Source organism: Antedon mediterranea, chromosome 10, assembly GCF_964355755.1.
Source record: "Antedon mediterranea chromosome 10, ecAntMedi1.1, whole genome shotgun sequence".
Taxonomy (NCBI): domain Eukaryota; kingdom Metazoa; phylum Echinodermata; class Crinoidea; order Comatulida; family Antedonidae; genus Antedon; species Antedon mediterranea.
In genome coordinates, this window is record NC_092679.1 from 16278520 (window position 1) to 16294155 (window position 15636).

Sequence of the window (15636 nt, forward strand, 5' to 3'; positions counted from 1 at the left end):
TTAAATTCATCCACCTCCCCAATACCTTTGAATGTTGAATTTAAGCTAGAAGGCCTTTAAATAATCTTAAGGGCAAGATGACGACTTACATTTATGAACAGAAAACTTTTAAAAACATGAACAACAACAATTTTCCCCCTTCAAATTAACAGAACGCATGTTTTTCTACTTTACAATTAATTCTTTAATCACATCATTTTAACTTATTTGCAATAAACATTACTATTGCAAAAACCTCATTAGTGTAATACATGCCCTTGGACAAAAGACTCGTATATAAAATCATAAATGTTTTCTTATATTTTACACTAATCCTCATGTTCTATTTATAGATTTTCTGAGAAAGCATAATCATACCTATCTAACAATGCACTTTAATTACTCCTGTACAAAGAGCATTATGTTTGTAGAATATTTTAAATCTAAAGTTAAAAAATGTTTTCTTATATAAAAAACATTTAATAACTATCAACTACTTTTAAAATACAGTAGAACCATATTAATCAGGCACTTTTGGGACCAAACGAAGTTGTCCCCACAACGGGGAATTGTTTGTACTGTAGTATGGAATCATATATTGCCTTTCATTCATTTCGCAGAAAAGTATACCCTAAAAAGGTGTACCCTAAAAAAGTATACCCTAAAAAGGTGTACCCTAAAAAAGTATACCCTAAAAAGGTGTACCCTAAAAAGGTGTACCCTAAAAAGGTGTACCCTAAAAAAGTATACCCTAAAAAGGTGTACCCTAAAAAGGTGTACCCTAAAAAAGTATACCCTAAAAAGGTGTACCCTAAAAAAGTATACACTAAAAAGGTGTACCCTAAAAAGGTGTACTACCCTAAAAAAGTATACCCTAAAAAGGTGTACCCTAAAAAGGTGTACCCTAAAAGGTGTACCCTAAAAAAGTATACCCTAAAAAAGTATACCCTAAAAAGGTGTACCCTAAAAAGGTGTACCCTAAAAAGGTGTACCCTAAAAAGGTGTACCCTGAAAAGGTGTACCCTAAAAAGGTGTACCCTAAAAAAATATACCCTAAAAAGGTGTACCCTAAAAAATTATACCCTAAAAAGGTGTCCACTGAATAGGTGTCCCAAAAGAGGAGGTTGTATTTAAAATTTCTCACTAAGATGTACATTAGTGAAGGATGGGACCATAAACACCTATAAAAAGGCCACTCACTCGGTCACTTTATCAATTTAAATGTATAACATCAAATGAATTACTACTACTAGCTGGACCTGATGCGAGACATGTAAAGATGGCCAGGAATTTTAGTACGCATCTTACAGTTATTTCAAAGAAATTAGTCTAAAATCACATGTTTGGAGTAAAAATAATTTTACACTATAGCTACTATAATAACGATGAATAAATAAATCTATGAATTAATGTTAAAGAAGATGGATGAATGAACGGATGAATGAACATTTGAATAAATAAATTATTGAATGATTACATGAAAGAATGAGTGGATGAGTAGAGAAATAAATAAATTAAATGAAAGAATGAAATTGTGAATAAAATAATGAATTTATATTAGTAAATTCTATCTTTTACAAAATCCAGTCCAAACATTTATGACCAATTTTATTTTATGTCTTTTTCCATTGGTTATTATTTTTAAAACTTAAACTATGATAAAATTCCGAAAATATCAAAATTAAAAACTGATTATATCTTCACTATGTTTAAAAAAGAAAAACCTGTGATACATTTCAGATAGGTTTCTATAAAGTTCAAATATTAAATATTATCATTACTGAGCAAGAGAGGTTGGCATAGAAACAAAGACCTAATTATCTATTCACGTTTCAGCCAGTCCTTTTTTTTTTAATTTCACAGATTTACAATATCAGAGTACAAAAGCTTAGCCGTGCACAAGCACGGAGTTCATTTGTCCTCTCTGTGTGAATTATAATACTAATTACAAACATGTAGAGTGTTTGATGGGTTTTTGTGCATTCGTCGTGATCATCTTCACGTTTGTGATACTCATCCCGGACTGACCTCTCGGATGAAATGCTTCAAAGCAACCATTACGCTAATCAAGACTCGTACAAAATCGCTCTTAAATCATCCGTTCCTTATCACGTTCTTGGATTGCACACAAATCACTGTTTAACTCTAGGATAGTGAAAACAACACGCCATGCTATGAGATGCATATTGGTTGCTTCCAATTACTATGCATGTAAAAAGGCCAAATATGACAAATTATATTAAGAATTATTGAAGAACAACGCATGGTCAAATTTGTATGGAGAATATTATTATTTAATGTTTATTTTTATTGTAATATGATGTAAAATTAATTTTTTGAAACAAGTAAATAATTCCTTAATCAATGTGTTCTAAGTAATATTTTTGTTTTTATATTTAAAAAAACCTGAATGCAAATGAAAAATACATACATCTGCGACACCATTGTTTTTAATGTTCGTAATTTAGGCAACAAAAGCAACCAATAGGATAACAGATAATAAAAAAAAAAGAGTATTTAATAATTTTGACAATTTCATGAAAACCCTGGTCTAATGGTTAGGACATCTACATACAAGCAGAAGGTTCCGGGTTCAATTCGCAGTTGGAGCAGCTTATTCTCATTCTTATTAATTTCCTCATCTTTGTCGTTTCAAAATTAATAAATTGTGCAGTTCAGAATTTCCTCTAATGCCTGTAAATGTATAATGCTTTAAACTTGACCAATAGAATCTGATCTGGTTTCTTGATAGTGTTTTTATTAAAAATATTTTATTTTATTTTATTTTATTTTATTTTATTCAATCAAAACCAACAGCGATAAATACCGCCACTAACAGGTTTGAAACATAAAACAATACAACATCAAAAACGGTTAACAATAAAATACAGATAAAATATATATATATATATAAAAAACATAGATTGGCATGCCATAAAAAATTTCAATTAAAACAGGTTATGCAGACTGTTCAAGAAGTGAACACATCATCGTCCTCTTAAAATAACCAAGTCTATCATTAAAAATATCGATATGATTGCTATTTAGATTATTAAATGTATAAGGTAGTCTATGAAAAAGTCCCCTCTTAGTACAGTCGACACGGCTAAAAGGAATATGCAATAAATGTCTATTTCGTGTACGACCAGGAACATTTAAACTAAATAGTGAAATTAATGAACAGTCATATTTAGAATTTAAAATATTATATAAAAAAACCATATCAGATATCGTTCGACGATTGCTGACAGAATCAATGGAAAAGGCAAAATTAACACAGTTATAAGACAGGAATCGAACAAACTTCCGTTGAACAGTGTCGATTCGACGGGCCTGACATGGAGAAATTGAATTGAAAATTGCGGAACAATATTCAAGGTGAGGACGTATAATAGATTTGTATAAAGATAAAAGTGCCCTGCCGTCGTTCATAAACCTACAATTTCTCCATATTAAGCCCATCATTCTATTAGCTTTTGACAACACATGATTAATATGTGAACAAAAATTTAATTTACTATCAATAAAAATACCTAAATCTTTCCATACATAAACCATCTCAAGATCATGTCCACTCAGATTATAATTGAAGAGCACAGGCCTTTTTTTAAGTGTTATAGATAAATATTTGCATTTATTAGCATTAAGTTTTATCCCCCACTTCTCCGTCCATTCCACGAGACCATCCAGATCCTCCTGAAGTGAAAAAGCATCCTGTGGAGTGGTAATCACTTTAAACAATTTCAGATCGTCAGCAAATAAAAGAGACTCGGAATGATTAAATTTCATCAATCACTTTGCAATTTATTAATATATAAATAGTTTATCAATTTTCAACATGATTGATAGATTTATGTAGAGTAAAGCTTAAAGTTAAATGTTAAATAGTTGCTGTCTGCTAGAATAAGTTCCATATGGCGCAAATATTTGACCAAAGCAGTTAAAATCGAATGTACTTAAAAGACGAGCTGCATCATCTTCCTTTTAAATTTATTTCTTTTTTGCAAGTTGTCTACTATTTGGTCATGGGAAAAAACAAATAGATTGTAACATTGAATATACTTAATCAAACATTAAAATCTTTTTTTATTATTTAAATTGTTAAAAAAATGGTTAAATTTGTCATTATATTTTGAAAAAATAATAATACCAAAAAAAAAAATAACATATTTATCAATACTTTGGTTTAGATCCCTGGAGCTTTACCCCATATTAAAAAAAAAGTTGGGATGTGTTTACACTTTTTGTAGACAAAAAAACAATAATAAAATTATGTAGTATATCACACTGTGAAAAACAATAACATGGAAAACACTGTTTCATGTTTGAATCCTTTAAGGTCTGTCTACACTACAAACTTGTTTGGCAAAAAAGTGTGATATGGCGCCCAAATATGAGGTGGTGATATGTCCTAATATGGTAGTGATATGACATCATCATGTCCATATATATAGGCATATCACATTTTCTTGTTTGATAGTGTAGACAGAGCCTTACAGTATGAATGTCCCTTTAACATTAAAAACAATGATGTCTCGGATCAATATTAATACAGATATTATGATATATTTCCTGTATTGTGTTCATTTTTTAGTCTTCCTTTTTTGTTGAATGACAAGCGATAATCAACTATGCCTTCTATTTCACCACTTTAAATCTCATCCAAAAAAATATTCTTCTAAACAACTCCATAAATGGCATATCACCAAGCGTCTTGAAAGAGACAAGGAAAGTTGGCCTGCCTTGTGCTTTAAGAAAGGTACTATCCTACTGACATTTACGAGATCTTAAGTCTTGTTTACTAAGACTTAATGCTCTACTCAAAATTCACCAAATAATTGCCATCCTGTTGAAATTCCTAAGATAATAAATTTTGTACATAGATGATAGAGCTTAAAATATTATACCACCAGTGAATTGAATTATATATTTTAAAAAATATTTTATTTATTATTTATACTGGTTGACCTCTTGTGTCTAAGACTGGTCTCCCAGAGGGCCCAGCTATGATCAGTGGCTGTGATGTACTAGTGCACCGGGGTAACCCCCTACACATCTCGAAAGGTGTACTTGGTTCTTTAAAGTGCACATGAGCTAGATGTGTACACTGGACCTACGGTTTATAGTCCTTATCCTAAAGACTTGTTCTACCACCAGAACCATGGAGCGAGTGATGCTCGAACCCTTGCCGATGTTATGGCTACGTAATTACGGTTCCACTGTCTAAACTGCTTGACCACTCACTAACAGTGTTAGGTAATTTTTATTAATTGAAAAAATTGTTCCATTTTTTCCAATCAAAATTGTCCTTAATTGTGTTCCGAGGTGAGTAAATAGTGACTGAACATTTAATGCCAATTTACACCGACGAGCGGTATTGGTAATAAAAATATAGAATCTATGTTATTTCTTATGACCACAAACAACGCGGACATATGGTCGGTTTCCGCTTAGGATAGTGGGACAAGCTATGCGGTTTTCGCTTACAGTTACTGCTCGTCTGTGTAAATTGGACTTTGTACTATTCTCCTCATGTTTAGCATAATAGCTACAGATAAAAAGTCCCTCATAAAAAAAAATTCAAATCTTGAACAGGAAGCTAAACATTTTTTTTATTTGCCCTAACACTAAGGATGTATACTTATTTTTCTAATCAAAATAGCCATATTTTTGTCATTTTAACAATCCACCTACGATCCTTAAGGCAATTTTAATTATTTTAAGAGAATACTGAAATATGTAGCAATGTATTAATGACCAAAAAACAAAGTGTATTGACATAGATTACTATAATAATACACAAGGTTATTATCTCGTTGTTTTATGTAAAATTAATTAAATGAAGTAAGTACGTCATACGACAAGAAAATTATGATTAAAATTGACTTGTTTATTTAATGTATATTTATTCAAGCGAGATTGTCATCCTCACACACATATCTCCTATTTTATATAACCTCCATTGGCTACCTATTGACTCTCGTATAAAATATAAAATCCTTTTACTAACATTTAAAGCGCTACTTCTTAAACAACCTACTTATATCCTTGATCTTCTTCCCACCTACACCCCTCTTGGACAAAGGTCTTTTATGTTCTCTGCTGCTTCTCTTTGGAATTCTCTCCCTCGTCATTTTACTCATTCAACTTCTATTGCTATTTTTTTTAAAGAACTTAAAACGCATCTTTTTAACATCCAATATAAACGCCTTTGATTTTTACTTCGGTTTAGTTGATTCTGGCGCTATACAAATACCTAAATTATTATTATTATTATTATTGTTATTATTATTGTTATTATTATTATTATTATTACTACGAATCTTTGATTGAATGAGTGTTTGAATGGAATGGGTCCATTAATTGGAGGTGGTATGTTGGAGGGGTCAGTTAATTGGATGTGGTATGTCGGAGGGGTCAGTTAATTGAAGGGGTCTATTGATTGAAGGAGGCTGTTGGATGGGTCTGTTTACTGGATTGGTCTTTTATATGAGGGGGAATGTTAATTGAAAGGGTCTATCAAACCAAGGGTATGTCAATTGGAGGGGTCTGTTAATTAAAAAGGAGGGTTTTAATTTAAATATTGTTTAATTTTAAATTTAATCATTTTAAAACTGTTGTTTCAGATAAAAAAGTAAAAAATCATTATGTTATGGACATTTGCAATTGACGTCAATGGAATATTTTAGTCCCACATTTAATAGCATGAATTACAAATTGTAAAATCATTTTATTTTTTAAAAGAAAAATATAATAACATCTTAATCTTAATCAATAAACTTGATATATTATTCTATTAAAATAAACACTCTGCAGTAAAAATAGAAAAGGTAAAATTTATGAGTGATTGTTGTTTGTTTTAACGGAGGAAAACATTTGGATAAAGCTGTAATTACATAGATGGCGTCAGTATAAACGCTTTAAAGGAAAAGCGTCTTAAAATGAAGAAAACTAAAAATAACAGTAATTTTGATCAGTTTGTTGGTGGTGTTAGTTCTGTCTACACTATCAAACTTTACGTGACAAAAATAATGTGATGTGCCCATATATAGACATGGTGATGACATATCACTACCATATTTGGGCATATCACTACCATATTAAGCACATCATCAGTTTAATAGTGTATACAGAGCTTAAGATGTTCTCCTAAATCCTTCTTCTTAATTTCACTCAAAAAAGAAGAGGCAAAATTAATGAAATTATTAACCTGCTTATTAGGTAATCTCTATAATAATAATTCACTAATAAAGTCAATAACCTTTAATGGAATATAAAACGACTGTAGTACATGACAACGGACATAGACCTATGTAATTTGTTTTCCAATGGTATTGAGATGTATTGTCCTCCAAAAACGTGAAAATTAAATAAAAATCAGACTTTGAATAGATTATTTTGTATATTTTTAATCAAGTTAATCACTTTTGTAGAAAAAAAAATAAAAAAAATAATGTTTTCACTTATAAAATGACAAGATAAATGGTTAATTCCAGCCAATTTGACTATTTTTTGCTTTAAAATACATTTTTTTAAGTAAATACATTTTGTTTTCGATCCACTATTTGCTCAAAGTGGATAACTATTAGGTAACATTAAAATGGCATATTAAAAAAAAAAATTGTAAGAATTATTTTTTTCAGGGGGACAATACATCTTTAATCTCATTGGAAAAATAAAAAAGGAAATAAATTGGAAGTAAAAAGGCCACAGAGTTTTGCATACATTTAATAGAATTTATCTACGGTCTTATTTAAGAATCTCTAATGAACCAAACAATATTAGTGAAATGATTGAATAATGTTCTAAAGTGGCCGATAATAGAACTCTAGAAATGTATAAATCGTTTTGAAATTACATACGTATTAAAGTAGACCTACTATTACATTATTATTTCTTTATCTGATACTCTATATGTAAATTTAAAGCAACCGAAAATGTGCGGAATTAATATAACACTCATTATGTACTATTCTAGAGATACAATTTTTTCCCTTTTTCTTTGTAAAGGAACTATTCAATTTACCTGTCAATGGCTGAATTTCATCATCAATCTTTAGTAATATACAGATATGAACATAAAAAGGTGAAGCTATCAATAGAAATTACAATTTGAATATTAGTCTCTTATGAGTAATGATTTAATTAAGAACCTTAGAAAACATATAATTTATTTATTTAATATAACATGTTAAACCGAACAACCATAACGTTGAAATTATGGAGAATTACTCTATGAAAATCAAAAGCGCTATAATAGATAATATAGTAGACACAGTTGTACTGTATTGTAAATAAAATATTCATTTTAATAGATAGAATATTTTGTATGCTATAATTATAAAATTAAATTAACACAAATGTGGTAGGCTTTGATTAAATTTGATTTAAATTGATTGATATTTGATCAAATAATCATAGAGATTGTTTTATTGACCACTGTGTTAAGAAAATAAACAATGATGATTGTACGTTGTGGCATGTCTATGTGAGAGCGTGATTGGTGGATTAGCCCATTATTTTTAAACGTTATAGCGGTGCGGAGTGGGCGTTTTAAGCATTGCCCCATGGATCCCCTGAAATGAAAGATGTTAAAAATCGATTAAAATGCAAAATTCCATTTGATCATGAATGATATGTAATACTGCTATATTTCCAAACTTCATTAAAATATGGAATATTACATAACAAGTAATCTATATTAAATAACAAGATATTGGATATATACAAAATATATATTACATATTTATTAGGAAATATAATATCACAAGTAGGGTGTAAATATTAAATTTTTTAAACTGATTTATCAGTCAACATTTTCATAAAATTCTTTTGAAAATAATATTGATTTTAGTATATTAATACTATTTCATATTGACTTTAGGAATCCATTTGACTTTTTATTGCTTATTGAGCCCATTTTGTCAGTTATTGTCATTTTGGAATTGTAAAATCAATAACTGTATGATCTATCATACATCGTAAAAGTACAACACTACTGTATTAGTATCATGGTGGTTTTGGCTACAAGGCTTGTCAGTTTTTTAAGTAATTTTTCTATCATAATAAATAGATTTTAAATTAAATGAATACAAAGACATAGAAATTAAGATAGATCTCTTGATATGAAAGTAGTGCAAAGAGCAAGGTGTCCCCTTTGTTGTAGTGTAGGTGTAGATGGCAATTTTGCTTTAATGTTTCTAAAACAGATACATTTTTGCATACCTGGCGTGTCATAACTTTAATGTTTCAGAAAAGAGAAACATTTTGGCACATCTTCCGTGTCATAACTTTAATGTTTTTGAAAACAGAAACATTTTGGTATACCTGGCATGTCATAACTTTAATGTTTGAGATTTACCAATCTTCTGACCCCTAAAAAGTTTCTTTTGCCTTATTTTGACAAAATGTCCCAGCATCTGGGTTGAAACATCCATGATTCATTGACATACCCCAAAAGAGATTGGTGAAAAACAAAAAGGTCAAAGTTTATCATAGAGAGCATTCAAATATTTTACAGAAGCGCTTAGCCAACATTATCAAGTTCTTAGCGGCATTTGCTTTAATTCCGCTTCTGAGATTATTCACCTAACGATGTTTTGATTGAATTTGAAGTTTAATTATGTGCTGTGTTTTTGTATACATGATCTGAATTTTAATGGATGAAATGTAATTAGAATTTTAAATAATTCTATTTGCCGATAAATCTCTAAGGTAGTCAGATTTATCTGGGTTTTTCTTTAAAAAAAACATGTCTTATCATAATTAAATCAAATCATTTTCATTGTTTGAAATAATAAATAAAATGTACAAAGGTCACGTTCAGCAGCTTACACTGAACATTGCAAGGAACATTGCAAGAAACATAAAAACAAGACGTAACAAAAATAGTATATACTTTGCTAAAAAGACATTAACATTTAACATTCACAATGGAATAAAATTTTCCTCTAAAGTATAATTCTGAATTCAGATTAAATTCTACAATTTGTGATACAGATAAACAGCACCCTCTACTGTAATTATTATGGTTGACCTAGCACTGAGTATGACAATGAAATCTGAACCACTCTCCGAATCAATGACTTGTTGGTAATAAAAAAATAACATGACAAAGGGCCTATTCAGAACAGTTATAGTACTATGGTGATAAATATCATAGGTACACATTGATACTATCCTATAACAAGTTAGAAGAATATTCTAGTAACAGTAAACAACCTCTTCATTTACTGTTCTGAGACATTATTAAAGGTTATATAGCAATGACAACATGTTTTTGTTGACAAATGTTCACCATCTTCAACAATAAATTATGACAGTGTGTCAAAATACTGATTAAAATAACTTTTTTAATTGTTAAAAAATGGTTTTCAACAGCATGCATCAGCAAGTAATCAAATTACGAAGGAAGGTTGATCATTTTCGTTCAGTGTAAAGAAAATCGAGAAAAGTCCAAATGCCCATAATATAATACTATACAATACTATAATATACTATATATAAGATTTATTTAGTGAAGCCACCTGGAATCTAATGTTCTGAATCTGATCGGTCAAAGTAGGTGATTGTAAAGTTAGTATGTAACTTAGATTTAAAACATGCTAAATTGGAAAAAAAATACACTGTAGTAGGATTTTTTTGTTAATAACAAAAAAATTTATAACAAAAAAATCATTTTCTTATGGCTTTATGCAAAAGGAAAAACATTATTATTTAATAGGCTAGTTAAGCACTGCTACCTCATCTCTAGTTCAAAAAGGCATTTAGGGGAAATGGGGTTTGTTCTGGCTACAGGCCCAAATGTCCCCCCGCCCCCCCCCCCCCCAAAAAAACCTAAACGACTTGTTTACACAGGATAAACAACGTTTTTTTATGTTCAAACCAAATGAAAAATTGATGTTGGAATTAGAATAGTACGACATATCTGGAACTAATATTGGACATCGCAGTATGGCAACAACTCAAACATATACAAGGCCGTAGCGAGAGGTTAAAAACAGACAAGGCAAAGATACTTTAAATACAATTATTAATAATATAAAATATGACAATCTGTGCTGCCAATTAGGGTGGGTGATGAAAATTGAAAATTTCAGACGAGGTGAGCACCTTGTCTGCCTCATGCTGGCTACAACCCTGATATAATTCTTTTCTTTGTAAAATGCAGTAGAATGGTTTGTACTAGGGTTGTTTCATGAATACAAGCGGAATAGAGGACATTGTCGATTGACACAGACAATAATATATAAAACATTGCGATATTATTACATATTTCTATTACCATTTTAATAACTTTCTATTTGAAACTTCTCATCTTATAAAGCCCATGGCACATATAAGATTGTATAGCATAACATCCTAACATTCATCTTGATTTTGATACAATACTCAAAATCAAAATATGGACCACCATTATGGCAAGAAATACAATACATATTTAATCATCTTCAAGTATTATTCTTTACTACCCTAACAAAAAATACCTTTTATTATATTTTTTTATGTATAATAAATAGATTTGCTTACTTGTCGTGCTCGATCCGGTGACGTAACATTTTCTGCTCCAGTTTTCGCTCCAAGTTGAGGTGATTCTTTTATCTTTTCAATAAAAAATGTCGAGACGTTGTTTATGGCTTCTTCTGTACCAGTAATTAACGTGACTCGTTCAGTTGTACCTAAAGAAGAAAGAGAATTAAATCAGGGATGACAGTTGACTGATAAAACCAAGTTAATAAGTATTAACTGTATTCTTATGTTTATTGCAATGGAAATTGGAAAGTATCGTATTTACAATCTACCGACTACTTATTGCAAATCTTAACAAAAACAAAACATTTTTGGCGCTATATTCTATGCAACAATAATTTTTTTTAAATACACAAAAAAGATACATTTTAATTTAAATAACACTAAACAAGAAATATTTCTTTTTGATTGAACAGTTTTTTATACATAGTGTTTTGAAGATGGGGATTATGATTGGATTCAGTTTTCCTTCTGCAAGAAACCAGAGCTTTTTTGGGTGGGTGTTGAAATTGGGCTAGATAGAACGCCTTAAAATAAGCATGTGGGTGGATGAAAGGCTTTGAAAGTGAGTGTCAGTACAATTACACTTATACACAGTAGGAGACTACTACCACCTTTGCTTTAGATCAAGGCAATCTAACAGCAGAATGCTACTCTAAGTTCAGGAGAGCAAATGGTTTATCTGTGGCTGCAACATGATCAGTTCCATGCCCCTTAACGCTGTGGAGTATATGTACAAACAGTAGTACAGTACTTTAGGTATTTGTTGCAGTCAGACATAATATCAAACGACTGTTACAAGTTCCTATCTTGACCAGGCGAGCTCAGTGTCCTGTTGTTGGATTGCCTTGCCTTTATAATGCATGTAATTAGGCCGGTTTCAAAGTTCAATATATGTATTCAATAATTAATACTTTTAAAAAGAACTCGATTCTTATTATATCACTAAAAATCTGCCATAAACAAAAGGATGCTATTTTTAGAAGATTCTAATAATGGTACACTATTGTAAAACCTGTTGCATAAATTGTGAGTTTGAAAAATCAATAACTGTCAAGTAAATGACATTACAGAGATTTTAATGAAAGCTAGGCTGACAAACAAGTGCTTTCAATGGTGTACCACATACTGGTAATGTCTTCAATACCTTTGTCTTCGAGACTGAACAGATGAGTAATGCTAGGCTTAAGAGTTGTTGAATTATCATCAATAAATGGAATAGGACTATAACATAAGTAACTCACAACTGATGGTTATTGAATAAATGTTGATTGATTATAGTTGAAATATATTCAACATTTACTAAAATATATTTTACTGTAGGCCATGTTCAGACTGAGGCATGGTGTAAAATAATTGATCAGATTACAATCTAGGGTGTTACTGTTACTGTTCAGACTAACAATTCAACTTTCCCAACATCTGGTGTTTAATAAAAGCAAAAGTTAAGCGATAATAACGCATCAGTCTTTTGATTGGAGTCGCCCTAATCACATCTCTGCTTGGGTTATGAATTCCTGATGCGATACGTAACTGTCTTATTCTAGCTCAAACAGAAAACTATGTTCACTGACTGCATATGTAACGCGAACGTTAAGGTTGACGTGAGACTAAATCCGTTTTGGTAATACAGTTGACTTTTCCAATACCGGACACTGTTGGGCTTGTCAAATATGTCTGTATATAAATATAAATTTCGGAAAGTTTGGTATTCGGAAATGTGTTTTTACTGGTACAAATGAATTAGGGACTTAAGTCTGGTATTAGGAGATTTTTCCGGGTTTTTAGAGAGTCCAGTATTGGGAGAGTTGACTGTACTGTAACAATGCGCAATGTACTGTACAGTACATCGTGTAGAGTTGGGAAAAGGATTAACTCTGTTCTACAAAATACAAACCATGTAATAAGATGCCTAAACCCATAGGTTTATCTACATTTTGCAAACATGAGATTAAAAAAATACTGTTGAATATCATTTAATTAAATGAATAATATCATGGTAATTTACATACACCTGCGGCAAATTTCATCACTTTCGCATGATTGAAATCGACAAAGAATTTATACAAAACTTGCGCGGCAGTTAAAAATGTACAGACTTTTTACTAATGGATTCCATAAATGTTTCAAATTAAAATTGATAAAAACTATCTAGCACCACGACAGATTTCTACTTGCATTGCATGACAATATTCTTAAAATTAGTAAAATTACATCTACTAATTCAACATTCAAAGGAACGTTCTATTAATAAGATCTTGGAATTAATTCTTTAGCTTTTAATCTTGTTTGAGATCAAAGTATTTGATGCCTACAAAAGTTCTTTTATAATTGACACTAAAGGCTAAAAGTCATCCATTTCACAAAGAAAAGAAACAGAATTTAAGTATTTGTTATATACTTTTCGAATTTCGTGCTTGATTGGTTTTCTTCAATGGTAAAAAGACCCACCAGTATCCTAACTTTTAGTTAATATAAAAATTCCACATTAAACTTCACTACACACGATGAACTGCTAAAAAGCAATGAAAGTGCATTGACCATATGTAATTGAATTAATCACAAATCTGATTGCCAGGTATAACCAAGAATAAGTATGTTTCACGATTTGACAGTTAATTTTCAAACACTGACTTAGCTTGTCATGGCCATTAATTCATCTATGAAAAATTAATGACCCTAAAATAATTATTAACACATCAAATTGAGCAACAAAATGACAAAATAATAACATACAAAGCATAATGAAATGTTAATAAAGCTAAAATACGCAACTGTTTAAAACAGTGTTGTTGTTTAGTCAACTACAGTGAATAAACTGAAAATAGCCTATTCTACTCTCTGCTAACTGCTAAACATCCCTTCTTTATAATGGAATGATCCATGTATCATTAGGTGTATCTTTTAAAATCATTATTTAATATCTCATAAATTTTATACTGAAGTAAATGTAAAGATCTTGTTCTTTACAAAATCAAACAAACGGCATATTTTAGTGACAATATATTATCCCGACTACAGTATCTAGTTAAAAAATAAACAAGTGGCGAGTCGTTCTTCAAAGTTCAAACATATAAAAAAAAAAGAATTGATACTAAAGATTTATGATAGAGGTAAAATAAATCAAAAATTCTGTTCCCGTATTAAATGAAATTAGTGACTACAGCAATAGTATAAATGCCTAGAAATGTTAATGATTAATTACGGTTTCTTTATACCACTTAATTGCCTTCAGAATATAATGAAGATGCACTAGTTATTTAAACACAAACGATGCGATGACTGATTTATAATGAAATAAGATATTGATGAACATGTAGATGAAAAAAACCATAAAGCACCCTCCCAATTGTTTACAGTTTCATAGCCCATGTCATGAATTTCGATGTGTAGTATAATAAAAATTATGCTTCTTGGTTTAGGAAACACAAGAATACACGACAACAGGCTGTTTATATGAAGGCATAGGCAAACTACGATTACCCTCACCTTCCACCACCATGGTAGCAATCATTTTTCTAAAAGCTGGGCTTAAACTCTGTCAAACTTTTTTTGACAAAAAAATGTGATGTGCCCATTTGAACATGATGTCATATCACTACCATATTTTGTAGAGAGAGCTTTAGAATTCACATTGGAACTGAAAATTTACCTATTCATCAGGCACTCTAAAGACAATTTCCATACCATTTCTCCCTAAATGCAAGATAAAATATTGGAGAATAGACCCGGCTGACTCTCTCTAATCAACCTCATTATCTATGTTCAATGTGTTGCCATGGTGACTGCATAGCTCTCTGATACCACATTGCACTAATGGAAACCCATCAAGCATTAAGTAAATCACGGAATCTAAGACCAGGATTGAAACAAAGAACACAATTGAACAATAATGAATATTAGAAACCATTATAGGCACTCCACAATCAGATAAGACATATAGACACCAATAGAAAGCATATATTGATAGAAATAGACTTTCACCGTATTTACATAAATAAACGACACAGGCGTTTACTGTTCAGGAGGGTATTTATAGGGGGAGGGGAGGAGTAATTGAGGGAGGTGTTTATTTATTGGTGTAATAATAGCATGTATAATCAAAGATATACCAAAAATACAAACAAA

The 15636-nt window shown here is 30.5% G+C and overlaps 1 protein-coding gene across 1 annotated transcript in view; it reads right to left on the reverse strand.

The window, feature by feature from the left end:
* The window catches only part of LOC140061202 (RNA-binding protein Nova-1-like), a 55198-nt gene that overhangs the window by 2071 nt on the left and 37491 nt on the right, over nt 1-15636 (reverse strand). Inside the window, exon 3 of the mRNA XM_072107713.1 lies at nt 11509-11657. Coding sequence (XP_071963814.1) covers nt 11509-11657 — 149 coding nt within the window. The remainder of the gene's footprint in view (nt 1-11508; nt 11658-15636) is intronic.